Source organism: Hyaena hyaena, unplaced genomic scaffold (assembly GCF_003009895.1).
Source record: "Hyaena hyaena isolate Hyena2069 unplaced genomic scaffold, ASM300989v1 scaffold_457, whole genome shotgun sequence".
In the NCBI taxonomy this organism is placed as follows: Eukaryota; Metazoa; Chordata; class Mammalia; order Carnivora; family Hyaenidae; genus Hyaena; species Hyaena hyaena.
Genome location: NW_024081088.1, coordinates 137,808 through 157,208, shown reverse-complemented (window position 1 = coordinate 157,208; position 19,401 = coordinate 137,808). Strand labels below are relative to the sequence as shown.

The 19,401-nt window shown below is 39.0% G+C and overlaps 1 protein-coding gene across 1 annotated transcript in view; it reads right to left on the bottom strand.

The window, feature by feature from the left end:
• Window positions 1-1,753: 1,753 nt before the first annotated feature.
• LOC120246209 (regulatory factor X associated protein) overlaps window positions 1,754-19,401 on the bottom strand; it is a 38,625-nt gene continuing 20,977 nt past the window's right edge. The window contains exons 2-4 of the mRNA XM_039253635.1: window positions 10,496-11,287; window positions 5,443-5,550; window positions 1,754-3,226 (exon numbers count right to left, since the gene is read on the bottom strand). Coding sequence (XP_039109566.1) covers window positions 3,116-3,226; window positions 5,443-5,550; window positions 10,496-11,287 — 1,011 coding nt within the window. The 3' untranslated portion in view covers window positions 1,754-3,115. The remainder of the gene's footprint in view (window positions 3,227-5,442; window positions 5,551-10,495; window positions 11,288-19,401) is intronic.

Sequence of the window (19,401 nt, the reverse complement as noted above, 5' to 3'; positions counted from 1 at the left end):
ACTTTATATAAGTGGAATCATCCACACACCATTTATGTCTGGATCCTTTGGCAGGGTATCACGAGAGAATCAGCTATCTTGTGTGGCGATGTTCCCAACGCGAAATTCTATTACTGTGGAAGAAGGGAAAAACATGATCAGGGGATTATTAGCAAGTGACTAGCTATTAGCCATCTCTCATTGACTTCAATGTATCTTCCCAACTTTTCCCTTTGTCCTAAAGTTTTTTATCAACGCCTCCACTCCATCTTAGCAGTTGGCCTCTAACTTTGTTGGAAAACGGAAGCTGGAAGCTGTGAATTCCTTTATGCTATTATTACAATAAATATACTCATTGTGTCTTCTTTCCTCCAGCCTCAAACTAGTACAGCATTACTTCTGCCATATTCTGTTAAAGTGGGTACAGGGTCTGCCCAAATTCAAGGGGGTAGCGAAATAAAATCCAAGTTTTTTAAGAAAATGTTTATTTTGAGAGACAGGGAGTGCACATGCCATGCGTATGTGTACATGCAAGCAGGGTAGCGGTGGGAGCGGGGGAGAGAATCCCAAACAGGCTCCGCACCGTCAAAGCCTGACACGAGGCTTGATCTTAGGAACTATGAAATCATGACCTGAGCCAAAATCAATAGTTGGACACTTAACCAACTGAGCCACCTAGACACTCCTAACACCCAGTTTGTGATGGGCCACATCACATAAGAGCATGTGGGTTGGGAGACGTTGTGGTCATCTCTGGAAAGTACAGCCTGCCATACCTCGCTTCAAAGTATTTGTACAGCTACTTAAAACTATAGTAATCATACACACACTGAAAGATAATAAATTGTTTTACATCACTAAATTTGGAGGTGATCTGTTACGCAGCAGTAACTATACAGCTAGGTGTTATCAGTTACCTCCTCTCAAGAATGCTGTGTAACAAATCACCCCAAAACACTGTGGCTTACAATCAGAAACATTTATTATTGTTCACAACTCTATAGGTCAGCTGGGTGGCTCTGCAGCTCTGGGCTAGGTTCGGCTGATTGGGGTTGGGCAGCTGGCAGGCTGCCTGGGGGGTAGCTAGTCTAGCACAGCCTCACTCACACGCCTGGCTGTTTACTAGTTACTGGTGACTGAGGCGCCTAGGCCACCATGTCTCCTTGCCCAGCAAAGGAGGCTGGGCTTGGCTTATTACCCAGGCAGCTGAATAGGGTTCTAAAAGAACAAGGGCAAGTATTCAAAAATCTTTGGAACTCTACTCAAAGCTGGCATAATATTATTTCTTATGCAGGCTCTTAGCTAGAAAAAGTCATAAAGCCAGTCCTTCAGATTGAAGGGGTTGGTAAACAATGTCAACTTCCTGGTGAGAGCAGCTGCAAAGCCATATTGTAAAAGCTATGAGTCCATGGAGGGATAAACAAATAGTGACACATGCAATAAATCTATCCCCAAATAAGTAAAAATCTTATCGCCTTAGTGATTTATCTGTAAGTATATGTTGAGATAGATACTTATATATACATAAATTCAATCTCTTTTTTATTTTAATTCAGCACTCCTTGGCCGAATACTTTTGCTATTTTTGTATCCTATTTCCTAACCTATTTGAAGGATAAGCTGATTTTTTTTTCACCATAAAAGTTTATTGACATTGTAGGGATCCAGTAAAGCTCCAACACCGTAAGTAAGAGAACTAACCGTTAATAACAAGTGTAAATGAGTTCCTCTGCATCCAGAGTGAAAAAACTGAAGAATAAATGACTCAAACAACTCAAAAGGTCAACAAGTGGGCTTTAATGGATCATTTTGGTAAAATCTGTGTTTTTGCACAGATAAGTAAAAAACACACATAAAAAATAAACAAAAATACTCTTTCTCTTCGTAAATACTTCTTAGAACAGCCGTGACTACGTTTAACTTGATATATATTTCGGGGCTTAAAACCCAAGAAATGATCACATTTTTGCATAAACTTAAGACATAAATTTATTATCTAACGTTGGAAATCCTCTCTTGACATTTGATTTGTTACTCTTATTGGTAGGTTTGCCTTTTAAAAATCTGCCTAGGAGAATATACAAGAAAAAATTTATCTACCCAGTTACCCATCATTCTGTGAACATTACTTTAGGATTAACACGATCTTAAATTAGCTCAGTTTCAGAAAACACTGACAAAATGTTGGGAGTGCTATTTTTACTTTCAGAATCTCTTTTTGAAAAGGAAATGAGTATTAATTTTTTTTTTTGTCCTGACATTGGTGGAATGAGATGCATCTATACTGTTCACATATTCAACACCTAAGTCTGCTTAAGAGATCAACACTAATAGGTAACTGGGAGTGAGAAGCCAACTTGAGGAGGCACTTTCATTCCAGTGTACTTAGATAACCCTTCTCCTAAGTTTCACCAGCACATTTCTGAAAAGAAATGAACATTCTAATTTCACAGACAGTAACAATGATCACTTTCCTTACACATTTAAAATATGCTTACCTCTTTGACAGCTCTAGTCTTAACTGCAAAGAAAAGGTTATTTATTACACGAACTCAATTCTAGGTGCTCTGACTACATTTCATCGTCACAAGTGGTATCACAACTCTCAGTGTTTCTTGAGAGAAGGACATTATGGGTAAGTTAATTATTAGTCAGGAAAGGCCATTCCAGATACTGTAGAACATTTAGCATTCCTGACCCATTCACTAAAAACTAATAGGAGTTTTCAAGGTCTCTGTGACAACCAAAAACATACCCATACATTTCCAGCTGACCCTTGATAAGAATCACTGAGCTAAATGACCAAAGATTAGGATCTATTAACTTTATGACTTCCACAGAAAGTGACTGTTCCATTAACTTCAGTAATGATGACTGAAGAGGAACACTTTGTTTAAAAAAACAACTATAATTAAATGTTATTTTGGAATGATAAGCTGTTTCTTCAAATTCACGGAAATCTGAAAGAATCAGATGCACAAAGTGCAATACTTATTTATCCCCAAACGCACACATACATTTACAGGAAAATGATGGCTTATGTTTCACCGGCATGTTGTACCCCATTTATCTTAGTATAAAAATATGTCCATCTGCTGCAACAAAATAAAAAGCACATAGATCTTGATAGAGTCTTTCACACTGATGTTCCTGGAAACTGCTGCTGTCTTTGCTCCAAAACTTGCTGATTTAATAGTTGTTGCTGTTTCTGTAAAAACTGCACCACTTCTGGACTTCTTAGTAATGACTTAAAAAGAAAAAAATATATTTATTCACATTATTATTATGGGATTGTCTTCACATGCTATAAAATTACTGTTAGGTTCCTACACAAGGCACAACATGCTTATAAAACATGGCTTTGCATTCACTCTTGCATCGGATGCACTGCAATTAAACTGCAAACTAATAATAATAAAATTTGATGTCATACATCAAAATACTAAAATAATGGGTGAAGCCTGGTCTTATTGGTGACTTTGAACACATAGGAAATGCTTTATTGATGTGCCAGCATATATACTGTCTATGAAACATAAGAGCAATAGCCAAGAATAGCACTGGCCTAGGATGATAGCAAGAAAAACGACGACAGATACAGAAAGGAACCACATGTGAAAGTGGCAGATGCCACTGTGGAAATCCACTTAAGGATCCAATTTCTCCCACTAGCCTCTTAAGTCTTTCTGAAGAAATTAAAGCGTGTGTGTGTGTATGTGTATGGATGTGTAGGTATTAATAAAAGTAGTATTAGCACATTACCAAAATTTCAGAAAAGACAGAATATGACTGATCTAAAAAAACAAAAAATACAGTTTTGTACAACTATCATCTTTAAATAGAGTTAACGTCATATAACTATAATAGACTATAGTTAGTATGCTTTTACTATAATAAAATACTTACACAAATTGAGGAGGAAAAAAAAATTTGGTTCCAAAACATTGAAAAAGATAAAAGCAAGTTGGAAATAATATCATTGAATACTGATTTTAAAACTTAACCTTAGAGGGGCACCTGAGTGGCTCAGTCAGTTAAATGTCTGACTTTGGCTCAGGTTATGATTTCGCGGTTCATGGGTTCAAGCCCCATGTCAGGTTCTCTGCTGTCAACACAGAGACCAGTTCAAATCCTCTGTCCCCACCCCAGACCGCTCTCTGTCTCTCTCAAAATAATAAACTTAAAAAAAAAAAAGAAAGAAAAAGAAAACCTTAACATTGGAGCACAGCACATTTTCTAGTTATACGTTTTGTTTAAAACTTATTTGTAGTCAACTATACTTGAATCAAAACATTCATTTGTAAAGATAGTCTAAAATTCTGTTAAGTAAATGTACAATAGTCTACTCAGTTAATTATGAGACTGTTGAACATTTAGGTTGTTTAAACTACAATTTTACCAATTGTGATAATTACATTTCTAGCAAAATTTTTTATGCTTAACTTTATCCGTATGTAGAATTTATTCCCTGCAAATATCTCCACAGTAAGTATGACTATTGAGCTAAAGGAATGACTGTTTTGGAGACTGCTGACACGTAGTGCCAAACTGCTTTCTAGAAGTCTGATCATACCGAAATAGGATACCATCAAAAGAACGAAGTGTCTGTTTCATGGAACCTTCAACATCACTGTGTGTTATCATTTACATAATTTTCATTTGTTGTACTGTTTGTTGTGTGATTTTTACTGACACTGAGTACCTTTTCAAATCATTAAATGGTGGCATTTCTGCTGCTTTCTCCCCTGTTCAGATTTTTTGCAATGTATTAAAGCCCCATTTTTTTCCTCATCAACTTATATGCTTTGTAAACTAAAAATGCCAACCATATTAATCATAGTCTCTTATATTTGTTGCAAAGATTTTTCCTATGTGTTATTTTGAAGTTTGCATTTTTACCACCATTTATGACAACAGTATTCATTTCTTTGTAATTTTGTCTATTTCTTTTAAGCTAGAAAAAGATTTTTGACATAAAGTTTCAATTCCATTTTTTAAAAAATCTTGATTAGGAATTTGACATATAGTGACATGATGAGCTAAAATCTTTTTTGTCCTCAAATCAGTAACCAATTATTTCTGTTTTATTGAATAATCTCGTTTTCTGACTGAATTCTGATGCCTTCTACCACATTTATAATAGAGATCTTTATTAAATGGTAGTCTAATTATACTTCCATACCACTAAAGCATTATTCCATAACTCACAGAATCCAGTACAGAGAAAGTCTGTTTTAAAACCCCATCTTGCTCAGATTTTCAAGGTTTAGTCAATGAAGATATAGGAATAAAGGTGTTTCAGCTCACAGAGTTTTGGGAGAGCATTATGACATTCTAGTATGTAGTGGAAGAACAGTTCAATCCTGAGGACTGTTTAACAATTTTAAAATCACAAAAACTACATAATTCTATTTATAACAACTTTTGATAATAATTGTAAGTACTTTACAAACAGATATTTACCAGTCTTTTTTGATTTAACACTTGTTCTAAAAGAGTAGGTCTTGCAGGACGATCCCCAAAGGTTCCTGTTCTTTGTTTAACAATGGAGAGTATGTTATCTGTACTTTCCTGGGATAAATGATAAAAATGCAAACAGGATTAACAGTTAACATAATAATCCATGACTGTAGGCTTTCAGTGATGTAATCAATGGGTCTCCCCTTCTTTTCCTTCTTACCTAGTCCCTACTAGTTACCTAGTGAAACTTTGGGGAAATCCCTCTTTAAGTCACAGGTAAAGTGTTGGCAGTTAATTTTATAGAACGCCTTTCACTCCCTCACCTTCCACGATTTCCAACTTGGTATTGCTAGTCTCTTGAAGGTCTCAAAATCAATAGTGGGGCAGAGATGGAAGAAGCAAAGTTACTCGTTAGCTATTTTCAATATTACAAAAAAATGCCAAGTGGAAATTAAACACTCTTTTCAGATAAAGCCATCCAGGCCAAAACAAAGTTTGCACGCCTTTGGCTGGAATATGTGAACTCAAAGGCAATTTACATATAGCTAATAAGACACCCTGATAGTTTTTTGCCCATGTAACAACAATTAAATGGGAAATGGAAGGGGCAGTAAAATATTTAAAGAAGCAACTGAAAGACCAGGCTTTCAAACATTGGAAGTCACTAGGAAAAAAGTGACAAACTGGCTTCAAAAAGACTAGAAAGCCCTGGTATAAATAATCTCCTGCTATTGGTATAGCCAGAATAGTTAAGTCCTAAGATGAAAACAACAGTCTGAGACAAACTTTAAAAATCAGCAGCACTAACTACCAAATATGCATCCTTGCAGAATCTTAAATACTCAGTATTTTCCTGGCATAACTAAATATTGTTGTAGTTAACTAAGATATTCTGGCTCTTAGAAAACCTGATACAATACTGACCGCATCCAAAAATTCTAACTAGGCAAACAGAGAACAACAAATGTTTTGCCATTAAGCCACACCATACTGTAAATTTACTCTCCTCTCTTTGCTCTTCAGTTAGGTGGTTACTGAGGCTGTTTTCTTCTCCTGACATTCTCTTTCCCTTCTGTCTCTAGGTTCTCTGTTAGAATATCCACTTTCTCTCTTTCATGATGGTAAGTTTATCAACTGGATGTGGCAAAAGTGTTCTATCCCCAAACTTTTTAGGCCAAAAAAATGTAAAAAAGAAAAACAAAAAAACCCTCAAAACAAATAAAAAACACTCTAAAAAGAACATTCGGATGCCAGAGAAAACAAAAATAACTTCTTCCTCCCTCTCTCCCCACAGGATTAGCTACCTGTGGCTCTATTTCATTTTTGTGTGCACAAGGAACAGAATAATGAAATTGACTTGATGGTGTTACTCTTACAACCCCAGAAGCACTATGTAGATTCACAATGTTAATGTCACAAAAACACAGAAACCTGTAATAGAAATAACTGAGTCAGCTAGTCCAAACTTCTACAATGTAGGGATTCCCTTTTCAAAAATTTTCAACACCTTTTGCCCTAAGGAGTTTACCAACTTTTGAGGCATCCCATTTAGTTTTAGATAACTCCAACATCTATGTAGCTTTTATTTAGGTCGAGCTGAAATATACATCTCTTGTGCTTTTCACCTAAGCTTCCTAGTTACTTAGAACTATGCAAAATAAACCTACTGCTTCTTCTAAATGATAGCTATTTAGATATTTAAAGATAATGATCAAACCAGTAAGTCAATTATTTTATACCTAGTTCCTTTTATGTGTCTCTCATATAGCACATTTTTAGATGAATGGACTAAAATATTATATACTTTTGTTCCTTATTTAATCTGATTTATGTAAATGATATTAAAAACCTTAATTTCTAATTTGGTTTTCACACTACAGAAGACTCCTAACACTGCCCATCAGTCCTACTATAATGATCTCCTAAAGTCTCTAAATCTATAGGCCTTGACTTTAAACCATTCCATTAGATGGGGTGCTTGGGTGGCTCAGTCTGTTAAGCGTCCGATTTTGGCTCAGGTCGCGATTTCACGGTTTGTGGGTTCGAGCCCCGCGTCGGGCTCTGTGCTGACTGCCAGCTCAGAGCTTTGAGCCTGTTTCAGATTCTGTGTCTCCCTCTCTCTGACTCTCCCCTGCTCACACTGTCTCTCTCTCTCTCTCAGAAGTAAGTAAAACATTTAAAAAAATTTAAAAAATAAAAATTAAACCATCCCATTAGAGTAGAGCTCCTGTTATTTCCTAATTAGAAGCTTCATTTGAAGACTCCAAACCTAAATCCCATAACCTGGCATTCAATACCATACATAAACTGGCTTCCAATTCTCTTTCCAAATTTATTTTTCATGAATTTTCCACATACACATTCCACTTTAGCTAGAGTGGTCCCGTTTCTTCCCAAAAATGTCTTATGTATTCCCACACCCCTCCCTTTTTCTTTAAACGAAGATGAGCTTTCCTTTCTTTTAGTTACCAAAATTCGAGGGAAGGAGTATAATGTAAGGATACACTATGTGAGTGAAGGATCTAGAATCAGACTGCTTGGGATTGAGTATTTGCTGGCTGTAAGACCTAGACCAAGTTACTTAACCTCTCTGTGCCTTAGTTTCCATGCATGTAAAATATAGCACCTATCTAGCATTGCTAAAGGGTGTGATACTCCATGTAGAGCTTCACACAGTGCCTGGCATATAAGACTCCAAGATGATTAAGCATAAACTATTAGTCACCCTTTCTGCCTTATGCTGAGTTAGATTTTCTGCGCAAAGCCTTTCTAGAGTATCTCAGTCTATAATGATCTATCCTCCTTTCCACTACTAAAGAGGTACTAGTTGGCCCTTATATCCTGATGGTCAATGTTAGTTTTCTTTACACTCAGTCCAACAAAGATGAAGACTTACAACTCTTGAAGTCTCCTCAGAACTGGTAAAGTGTCCCATAATATAAGACAAATGATATAGCAGGGTATTGATAGTTGCTTATACCAATTACTTCTCTTTCCTAAAAAATCATGCAAATTATTTTATAATAGGAAAATTATTAAGATTCTTTTTGTGGGAGGTAGAGGAGGAGACTTAATTCAGTATCTATTTGCCTTTTATACATTTTCCTCAAACTGTAGATGTAAAAGCTGGACAGTTACAAGAAAAAAGTAGCTATAGGTAAAATACTTTTTTCTTGAAAAGACGTATATTCTCTCTGTCAAGAATTCTTCAGTGAATTTGAAACACAGGAGTAACTTTGGAACATATAGGGGGCAAAAAAAATTACCCTTACTTTTCATTCTATAATAAGTGAAATGCTTATTTCCATAATTCCTTGTAATCTAAGATTTGGTAAAATACATTTTTTTTAGGGATGTGGATACAGGTCCAGGTCCACAGGGGTCCTGAACTCTATAATGTGTATGCAAATCAAATACCTATATGTATATATTTTTTTCTGGAAAAAGGGTTCATTAGATTTTATCAAATTCTCAAATGAATCCTTTTACCCTAAACAGATTAAGACTCAGTAAGATAAAAGGGAAAGAGAAGTCACTAAGGCCCTAATCAGTGTAAATTAAGTGTGACATGCTGAGGACTAGAGATTTTAAAAATACTTAGAACATTACATTTGTAAATAATTCCAGAGTCTAAAATTTTAGCAATGAGGTGGTTGTTCAAGTCCAGCATAAACTAAGAAATGTAAAGACTTTTAGAATACATCCTAGGGGGGGCGCCTGGGTGGCTTAGTCGGTTAAGCGTCCGACTTTCGCTTGGGTCATGATCTCACGGTTCATGGCTTCGAGCCCCACGTCCGGCTCTGTGCTGACTGCCAGCTCAGAGCCTGGAGCCTGTTTCAGTGTCTGTGACTCCCTCTCTCTCTGACCCTCCCCTGCTCACGCTGTCTCTCTCTCTCTCTCTCTCCTAGAAATAAATAAAAAACATTAAAAAAAAAAAAAAGAATACATCCTAGGGCTGCTTTCAGTTTACATTTTTTTCTGGATCATTTTTAACAGAATTCAACTTTTCAATGTACCGAGGGACCATACCTTTTATATTAAAAGGAGGAAGACACACAGGATGAAATATCTGCTTATCTGTAACAACTTCCACGTATAGCATTAACAAATGACAGTAATGGTGGCTAAGGTTTATTGACTTTATCTGCTAGACACTGTGTGAACACTCCATATGGACTATTTCACACAGTCACTGCAACACTACGAACCGGGTACCACTTTAATATCCACTTTATAGATGAAGAAGCTGACGCTTCTAAGAGTTTAATAACCTGTTCAAGGCCACACAGCCAGCAAATGATGATGGAATGGAGATCTGCAGCCCAAAGTCCAACACCAGAGTACTGGCTTTAACCTTCAATACAATTCAAATCAAAAACTCCGAAAATCTTGTGAGACTTACATGCCATTATTATTCCATTGTCTTTTCTAGGGGCATTAAGAAAAGGGATAGATAGAACAGGGTACTAAGCACAAGGGTACTGAGAACAGGGTTAAGTACAGGGTACTAAGCACAGGGGTACTGATGGTAGGTCTGTTAAGTGTAAGGCTGAGAAGAGAGTTACTGAGAACAGAGTACAAAGAATGATTAACAGAGACGGGACACTAAGAACAGAGTACTAAGCAAAGGGGTACTGAGAGCAGGGTACTAAACAGGGATACTGTAACAGGACGCTGTGAATAGACAGGGTAACGGAATCAGGAAGACACTGCCCTCTCTAAAGTACAATTTCATCTAGTTTCCGAAGTCTCTTTGCCTGCTCCTTTAGCGATGAACCAGATCACGCACTCACCACCTGCCCTTCCAGCCCGTATCCCAGAGCTGTCAGATACCAGATGTGCGGATGTGTCACTAAATTTCCCCTGACATGTATTCATCTCTCACAGGCTGCAACGGGACGGCTGAGGCTCTGCACACGCGTGTATCAACTTTAACTTGGGACAAGCACTCCCTAAGTCTCTGCCCCAAGTCCAGCCACGGCGGCCTGGCCCAGGTGAGAGTGGAGAGTCTCGGAAGCCCCCCCCGCGCCCCGAGACCCCGGCTGAGGTCCGATACCTCCAGTCTGACGTTCCCCGCGCTGCCAGGCTGGGCGGCCCCGCTGCAGTTCAGGGCCTGGTCACTTTTCTTCTTTTTGTACTTGTCCTTGTACATCTTGTTGCGGTGTTTCTTGCACATCCAAGGCTTGCGCTGCTTGGCCACCTGGCTCGTGGTCTCGCTGCAGCCCTCGAAGGTGCAGGTCTTGCTCATGCTGCCCCCGCCGCTGCCCCGTCTCCGGGCCCCCCCGCCGCCGCCCTCGCCCCCCGAGGGCGTCTCCTCGTCCTCCAGATCCTCCAAACTAGCCGTGCTCTCGCCTCCCCCCGGGGCGTCCGAAGTGTCCAGCAGGTCGGCTTCGTCCTCCCCCGCCTCCTCCTCGCCGGCCCCCGCCACTTCGCACAGGTACCTGACGGACCTGTCCGTCCCGGCGCCGTCCCCCAGGGCCGCAGCCGGCCTGAGCACGCCCTCCGCCGCCGCCTCGTCCTGCCCTCCGCAGGGGTGCATCACCAGCAGGGTGAACTGCGAGGCCGGCGCCGCTACGGGGGCTGCAGCCATGGCCTGGCCCAGAGCAGGCGCGGGGGCGCCGGGGAGGCGCGCGCCGCTGGCAGCGCCCGGCCCCGCACCCTCGACGACGCCCTGCACCTCCGTGCTGCTGACACCTCGCGGGGGTCCACGACCCCAGCCTTTCAGCACCTGCGGGGCACAGCGGCACTTCGCAACCCGCAGACCCCGGACCCGGGACGGGAAAGGCCTCCGGCTCGGCGAGGGGGCCCTGACTGCGCCTGCGCGGCCGCATCTCGCGCGTGAGCGTTTCTACGCCTGGTGCCTTTCTGGGAACCTCGCCTCTCGGAGGGGCGGGGCTGAGCGGCCCGCGAAGGAAGCGACTGCGCAAGTGCGGCCCCGGCGCTGGCGGGGGGGCGGGGCCTTGCGTTTCGCTGCGCCTGCGCCGCCGCTGCTGTGGAGGCTCTGTGTGCAGCCGAAGCCTCTGCGCGCTCGGTAAGGCGGCGCTTTTTTGCTGAAACCTACTGTGTCTACAAAGTTTCAAAACATTTTTTGACTGGAACTCCACAGTGTAAATTAAGATTGTTCCCAGGCGATTTTATGGCTTACGGCGTTCGTACGCTAATTATCGTATGATTTTATCCCAAACTGCCTTGAAATGGGAGATGTGAAGCGGGCGTGTGGTGATGTCACAGCCTGGCACCACTGGTTGGCAGTCAGGGAGGGCAGAGGCGGCCTGTTTGAAAATAATATAGTGGAGAAGGAGTGGGCCAGACTTGGGGCCAAAGCTGTGTTGCGAGCTACGTGATTTGTTCTGATACATTTTTTTTCCTCTCTTGGAAGCTTAACTTGATTTTTAATATTTGTCCTTTGCCATGACCTCTAAGATGAGTCTCTAATAACGTTTTCATTAAATACAGTGAGAATGTGTAAAAAGCAACACTGAATGACAAACGTTAAAAAAAATAAATGATCTCATATTTTTACATTAAAAAATAAATGATCTATTATTTTTACGTTAAAAAAAATAAATGATCTATTATTTTTACCAGCTGTTGCACAAGTGCTTGTCGCTAAATCTTAATTTGGCCATATCTCAGGAGGGAATCGACCCTGTCGTGTTCTGAACGAAAGTGTCCGGTAGCAGTTCTCTTTCCATTTATGCCTTCCTCCTTGCCTGGTTGGGTTTTGCATTCCACCTGTTGGGAAGGAGAGCAAGGACTATCCAACAAATGATAAATCCACTCACATTAAGGTGTGTGGGTGTTGATGTGTTAGTAGATCACCAGCTCTGTACGTTTCAAAGGGAGGTACAAAGAGAAGGTTTGGAATTAGATAGACCTGGGTGGCACTGTCCTGTGTGACCAGGCCTGGTTAGTAACAGCCTCTCGGAGCTTCAGCTTTCTCATTAGTAAAAGGGGCGGTCCATTTATTCCATTTATTTATTGTGTGCTAGACTAGGTTGATGAGACCCGTTGTTAAAATATCAGCTATTTAATGAGCTGGAAGTTAAACACTGTTATTATTAAAAATCAAATTACACAAACTTCCGTTTAAATTATTTTAAAAACAAAAGTTAAAAACTCAAAACTCATCACTTCCTAATCGTTTTACAGTGTTTTACTATTAGCAGGGCTTATAAGATTATTTATGTCTATCGTATCTGTATGTGGCAGTGCTAGTTAGTGGCGTGATACTGCACTCTCTTCTCAACCCTGCATTCAGTGATGTCACATTGGTGGCTTGAAACCAACCATGGTGAGAATATTTACACTATGGGAATTGTCAAATGATACAGAGCAGAGCTTGACTCACTGATGATTGTCTTCAGATTTAAAGTGATAGTAAAAATGTTAATAAAGATTAAACTTAAAATGTTTGATGGCTGTGGCCGTCACATAGTCAATAGCCTCCCAAAATTGAGGGAATATTCTTTCAGATTTGAAAATGATCATGATTTCAGCAAAGAAGTTGCTTACATCATTGAAGAATAAGAGAAGTTCTGGCATACATCTTCATTGTTTCACTTGTGTCTTACTCATTAATAGAAACAAAAATATCAGCCAACATTCATATCAGAACTACACTCTGTTATGAATGTGAGCAACTTCTTCGCTGAATTGGATGAAAATCAAGAATTTATTTATAGTTTGAATTTGTGACACTGATGTTGGTGAAATAATTATAAAAACTGATAGTGGATTTTGCAAGAAATAGCAAGTCACACTGAAGTGTGGGTGTATGAAATTACAATAAATAGTCTTGTGATTTTTATTATTTGTAAGTCATGTGCTCAACATTTTTTCTACCAGTTAACTGGTTTTTAAAATTTTACCAGCATATCACTGGGGGCAGTGCTGTTTAAACCCTAGTACAAATTCTTGTTATGCTATTCAGTAAATGACAGCAGGTATATTTTTTTTAAATTGAGATATAATTTGTATGCTATAAAACCCACCCATGGTATGTATACAACTTAATGATATAGGCCAGCAGGGGCCAATAGAGTCTTGTACTATTCCTGTAATTGTCCCTTCTCAGTGTATTTTAATTCTGACTTAGGCTTCTTCCTTTGCTCAAGAAAATGATATATAGTTAATTTTTATGTAATTATTAATTCAAATAAAATTATTTTAAACCTAGAACCAGAGTTCCACACCTGTTTTCCTCTATTTCAAGCTCTAGAGATTAGTTTGCCTTCTCTATAGTTAATTTTTTTCTTCCTTTCTTGCTGTTAGACAACTGTTTTATGCTTCCTTGAGAAGTAACATATGCTCTGCGTGAGGAAAGGAGCCCTTCTGGTTTCCTTTTATCAGTCTTCTTGAGTGTTCTTTCAAACTATGAAACTTGGTGTTAACAAAGTACCAATTTTACCAGAACAGAATTTTACCATTGTGATTACAGCATAGTAGAGTTGTCTTAAAACTAATTATAACCCTCATTTTTATCTAGGAATACTTGTACGAAAATACATCTTTAGGTCTTGGATTTTATTTTATTATTTCAGAAGAAAATAAAGTATTCTATATATCATGTTTGTGATACTGATTGAATATTATCATTACTGCAAAATGATAACTTTAAACTTTTTTCACTTCCTCTATATTTATGAGTTGGCATTTTTACTGTAAGGAAGAGCTGTCCCTTTTAGTTTATATATTTACTTATTTATTGTTTATATACTATCAGTATGGACTCGTGAGTTTCTGTTTTATGTAATGGATTGTGGTTTCTTACTTAACCTCATCAGTGTTGCTACTCAGATTGTCTGGATTTGCCTGGACCTTCTAGATTTGGCTGGTAGTAGTCCTTCGAGCTGGCTCCTGTATCCTTTTGAGCACTCCCTCGGTTTCTGGCATAAGAAGATATTCCAGACTTGTCTTGTATCTTTCTAGCTCCAGTCCATTTCTCCTTTCTCCTAGGGTCTCTGGTTCCTTTCCATGGAGGATAATACCTAGAAACTCAGATCTGGGTGCTAGATGTGCTCATTGCTACTAGGCACTTTTAGCAGATAAAAGGAAAAAGTCCAGCTATGTGTGTATCTATAAATGTATATATCTGTATCTCATCATGAATTCATACTGATTACTCCTGTCCTGATCCTACCCCCCAGTAGCATTCCTTGACCTCTCATTCCACATTAGAATCTTCTTTCTTCCCAGTGAGAATTCTGGTTCTAACATGAGAAATTTATTCATGGCAGTCTATATTACATCTTATATTTTATATCAATATTTTATTTAAAAATTTTTAAATGTTTATTATTTATTTTAAGAGGAAGCTAGAGAGAGGGAGGGAGAGAATCTCAAGCAGTCTCCATGCTCAGCCCGGAACTGACACGGAGCTCGATCCCACCACTGTGAGATTACTACCTGAGCCAATATCAAAAGTTGGCTACTGAGTCAGCTCAGCCATCCAGGCTCCCCTTAATCAGTTTTTTAAAATTATTTTTTACTTCCAGAAAAGGAAAAGCCATATTAAAAAAATAAAAATGAACACAGACTTCATTTTTGAGCTCTTATTTGTATTTCTTGTTTCCATAGAAATATATATGTTATCTATAGATAAATGCATGACTGTAGCAAAAACCAGACTATGCTGACTTTCAGATATATTGTTGACATTTTGTTAAGGAGAGCCGAGAGATAACCTCCTTTGAAAGAGGGCTTCACAGAGTTGCTAGGTACATGATACTTTAATATTTATGTTATCACTATAAGAATAGAGGACTTTTAGGGAAAGGAATATTCCTGGGTATTAGTGACAGACGTTTTGACTTTAGTCACAGGTTAAGTGCCTGTGTATTTGATCTTTCATGTCCCAAATCATCCTTGAATTTAGCCTAACACAGATGTCACAAAATGTATTGACAAAATGTTAATAAAATACAGAAAAGTGGAGAAATATCTATAAGATGACCTCCTCTGTTCTTTTACAGGGAGAGTTTTCTATCCCTATGTAATATGTATTCATAACACTCATGTTATCTAATACCCACGCTACCAATCTGAGTCCCCATTTGAACATAAGTGGGGAAATATTTTTAAAACCATTTCTAAGTAATTCAGATGAGTTTGGTTCCAGGCAAGTAATATGATTGGAAGAATGATGAGAAGCAGGATTTGATCTATATGAAGATCTATATGATCTATATTTATATTTGATCTATATGAAGAGTGGCAACTGGATCCATCTGCTATGTCAGTGAAAGTCTGGGTTCCATTGAGAAACAGGTTATCATATCATCCTTCTTGAGCTATGTGTGGAGACAGGGAGGACATGAGAAATTCCAGGAGGCTTCATGATTTAGTTTAAGTTATACAACTAAATTGTTTTTCTAATTAGTATTTTTTGTTTTAAGATTAACTGAAATAAGGCATTGTACCCCACCAATTTATAGCAACATTACTTTTTCCAGAGATGAGAGATCTTCAGAAATGTGGGTAGGTTACTTAATCGAAGATCCATTCTACTAGATAATTATTAGACAAAACAAACAAACAAACAAACAACATTCTAATGGCAGATTAAAGAGGCTAACTCTGGTAGCACAATGAATGAAGTAATGTTTGTTCTGAGACACTTCAGTCTGATGACCTTAAGCTCTATTTTGGCATCGCTCTTAGCATGACAGCTTCATGAGGGGAGTCAGATTATTTTGTTTTGTTGTATATTATTTTATTTTGTTTTATTTTATTTAAGTTTATTTATTCTGAGAGAGAGATGTATGAGCAGGGAGGGGCAGAGAGAGAGAAAGAGAATCCTAAGCAGACTCCATGCTGTCAGCCTAGAGCCCAATGTGGGGCTCAATCCCATGAACCATAAGACCATGACTGAGCTGAAATCAAGAGTTGGATGCTTAACCAACTGAGCTACCCAAGCACCCCAGAGATGATTTTAAAGGACACATGATATAGAGTAGGGAACTGAGGAAAGACACACAATCATATGATACATAAAACCTGCATTTGGGGGCCTCTGGGTAGCTCAGTTGGTTAAGCATCCAAGTCTTGATTTTGGCTCAGGTCATGATCTCATAATAGGTGAGATCGAGCCCCACCTCAGGCTCTTTGCTGACAGTGTGGAGTCCACTTGGGATTCTCTCTCTTCCTCTCTGTCTCTGCCCCTCCCCTGCTCACACTTTCTTTCTCTTTCTCTCTCTCAGAATAAATAAAAACTTAAAATACACACACATACACGCAGGGGCACCTGGGTGGCTCAGTTGGTTAAGCAGCCAACTTTGGCTCAGGTCATGATCTCATCATTCATGGGTTTGAGCCCCATGTTGGGCTCTGTGCTGACAGCTACCTTCCTCCATCATGGGCAGGAGACTGGCTGGCTCCTGTGGCTCCCACCTTTTCACTGGAATGTGAAAATGGCCTCAGCCATTTTTAAGGAAGATTCAAGCAACAATCCCTGTTATCCCCTGAACTCTAGTGTATTTGTGTGCAGTTTCTCTGAAGTGTTCTTTCTGTGCTCAACACATTTATCTTAAAAGATACAAGAAGGAAAACACACAGTTCATCTGTACTCCCTTCAAAAAAAAGTCTTCAATATTTTTCATTCTTGTCACATTCTCAACTTGTCTTATATTTAGAGGGCGAGGGGTTACAGTGGGGAATGGATTTCAGGTTATGGAGCCAGTTTGGAACCACACTGGTGTCCTGGCACCTATGTGTGGGCACTTATCACCTGTTTTTCTCATCTTTGGGGGTTCACTGGGAACTGTAAGATAGCAGGAAGGGAAGTAGTTATAATTCAGAAGTTGTAGCTGTGCCACTTAAATTGCCCATATATTTTTTTTCTTGGTGTACTGTTATTTTCTTATTCATCCCTGCCATTTTTCGTTCAGGTGGGCTCTAATGCTGTCACTCCTCCATCAACCCAGTCTGTGTACCATTCACCACCACCAAGCCCACACTCCCTTCGGTTGGCGTTACTCTCACTGTTATCACCAAATATGTGCAGACAACTTTGTATGATTTGCACTAGAGGAGGGAGGTAATAGTTTGAGGCAATACTGAATTTGAATATAATAAAAATATCATAAAAATAATTTAGGCTTCTCATTGCCACCAGAGTCCTATCTTCCTGAGCCTAGAAACCATACCACAAGAACACTAATTTCTCCATTTGTTATATATTAGAGGACTTTAGGAAAAAGACCTTCCTCCCTGAGGAAGAAGATACTACCTTTTAGGAAGATCTGCTGTGACACAAAAGCAGCAGGCAATGACTACAATGATTCCAAGAGGAAAGCTTAGAATATGAAGCTAGATTGTAGACACAGCTAGAACAAATTAAACTGGGAATAGGGACCTTCTGACTGAAAATAATGGACTCCATATGGAGGTCACATGGCCAAGGAAAAGTTTGAAATGTAATATTCCAAAGGCTCCCAGGAAGTCTGGGCACTAGAGGATAATCTTGTATAGATGAAGGTGATTAAAGATCAATTACAGAAATATGTCAGAGCGCTGAAAACAAACAAATGGTGACTTGGAAAATATGTAACACACATAATTGTTACTCTGGAAGATCGGGCTTGACTGAATGGAATCAAGCTATTGAGAAAAATAGCTTTCTGGAGAGTGCATTGAAGAGGAGAGGCTTCTGGAATCCATCTAATATATAAAAGGAATTGGTCCTGCAGCACCCAAGCCAAAACACTGACTTCATGTCACCCATGGACCTGATTCTAATCTAAGTGCAATTCTGATGTTCCTGTGAGGTATGGGAAACTCCTTTCTCCTGTGGATCAGAGGGCCTGCCTTCAAAATTACAGGGGACTTGCTGTGAAAAGTAGGGCCCTAGAAACCAATCTTGCATTCTTTAGAAAATTATATGGGGTCAGTCTTCAAGCCAAGCAAATGTCACAGCCTCCTGGAGAGGGAGCAAGGACAGGTGACAGACAAAAGCTAGGCAGTACTAGTCTGGTTTTGGATGACAAATGGTTGGTAAGTACCTACTTGGGATTCTCTCACTCTCTCTCTGCCCCTCTCCTTCACTTGCACCCCCCTTAAAAAAAGGAAAGAAAAAGAAAGAAAGGAAAAATGAGTTGGCAGAGTAGGCATATTGGTGACTGTTCATTTGTACAAAAAGCTGTAAAACTCAATTTCAAATATTTAGCTGAATATTTGCCCACATTTTAAATTTATGTTTGACATTTGAAATAAGATCCAAATAAGGAAATTTGTACATTTACTTAGAATCACTACGATTCTACAGCTACAAATGCAGACTAATCCAGTTGTGTTATTTTGATGACTCAAATACATTGCTTCCATTGAGGGCCTGACTTTCTGAAACGGGAACAACTTGGTAAAGTTCTGAACAGACACCAGGTACATTATTTCCTCAATTTATATGATAGTTATTTTCCTATGATCTCAGTATATAACAGCATACAATCATAGTTTTGGTGATCTATAAGCCAGAGTTTGACTCTCAACTCAGGTAGTTCTAAATATGTTTTTCACCTACATGAAAGTGAAATGGAAGACTCAAAAAGTGGACATGATACCTTTTCTTTTTCTTTCTTTATTCTTTTTTTTTTTTTTTTAATAGAGGCCTGTCTGCATGTTGAAAGGTGTTTAGCATCCCTGGCCCAGTCCACTGTATGTTTATAGTGCTCTTCCAGCCCCCAGTCTTTCAATAACCAAAAATGCCCCTTATATTTTCAAAATGCCTCCTAGGGGGCTATATCACAACTTTTGAGAACCGCTGGCTTAAAATGTAAGGTGGCAAATATTTAAGAAAAATAAAATGTTGTAGGTGGTATGAATACATGAGTATTTCTATCTTAATGAGTCAAGAAGAGCTTCATAGAAGTGTTACTTAAATTGAATCTTGCAAAATCCACACAGGCTAGGATGAATGGGACTATCAGACAGAAGGACCATGTGATGAAGTTAATAATGCTCAGA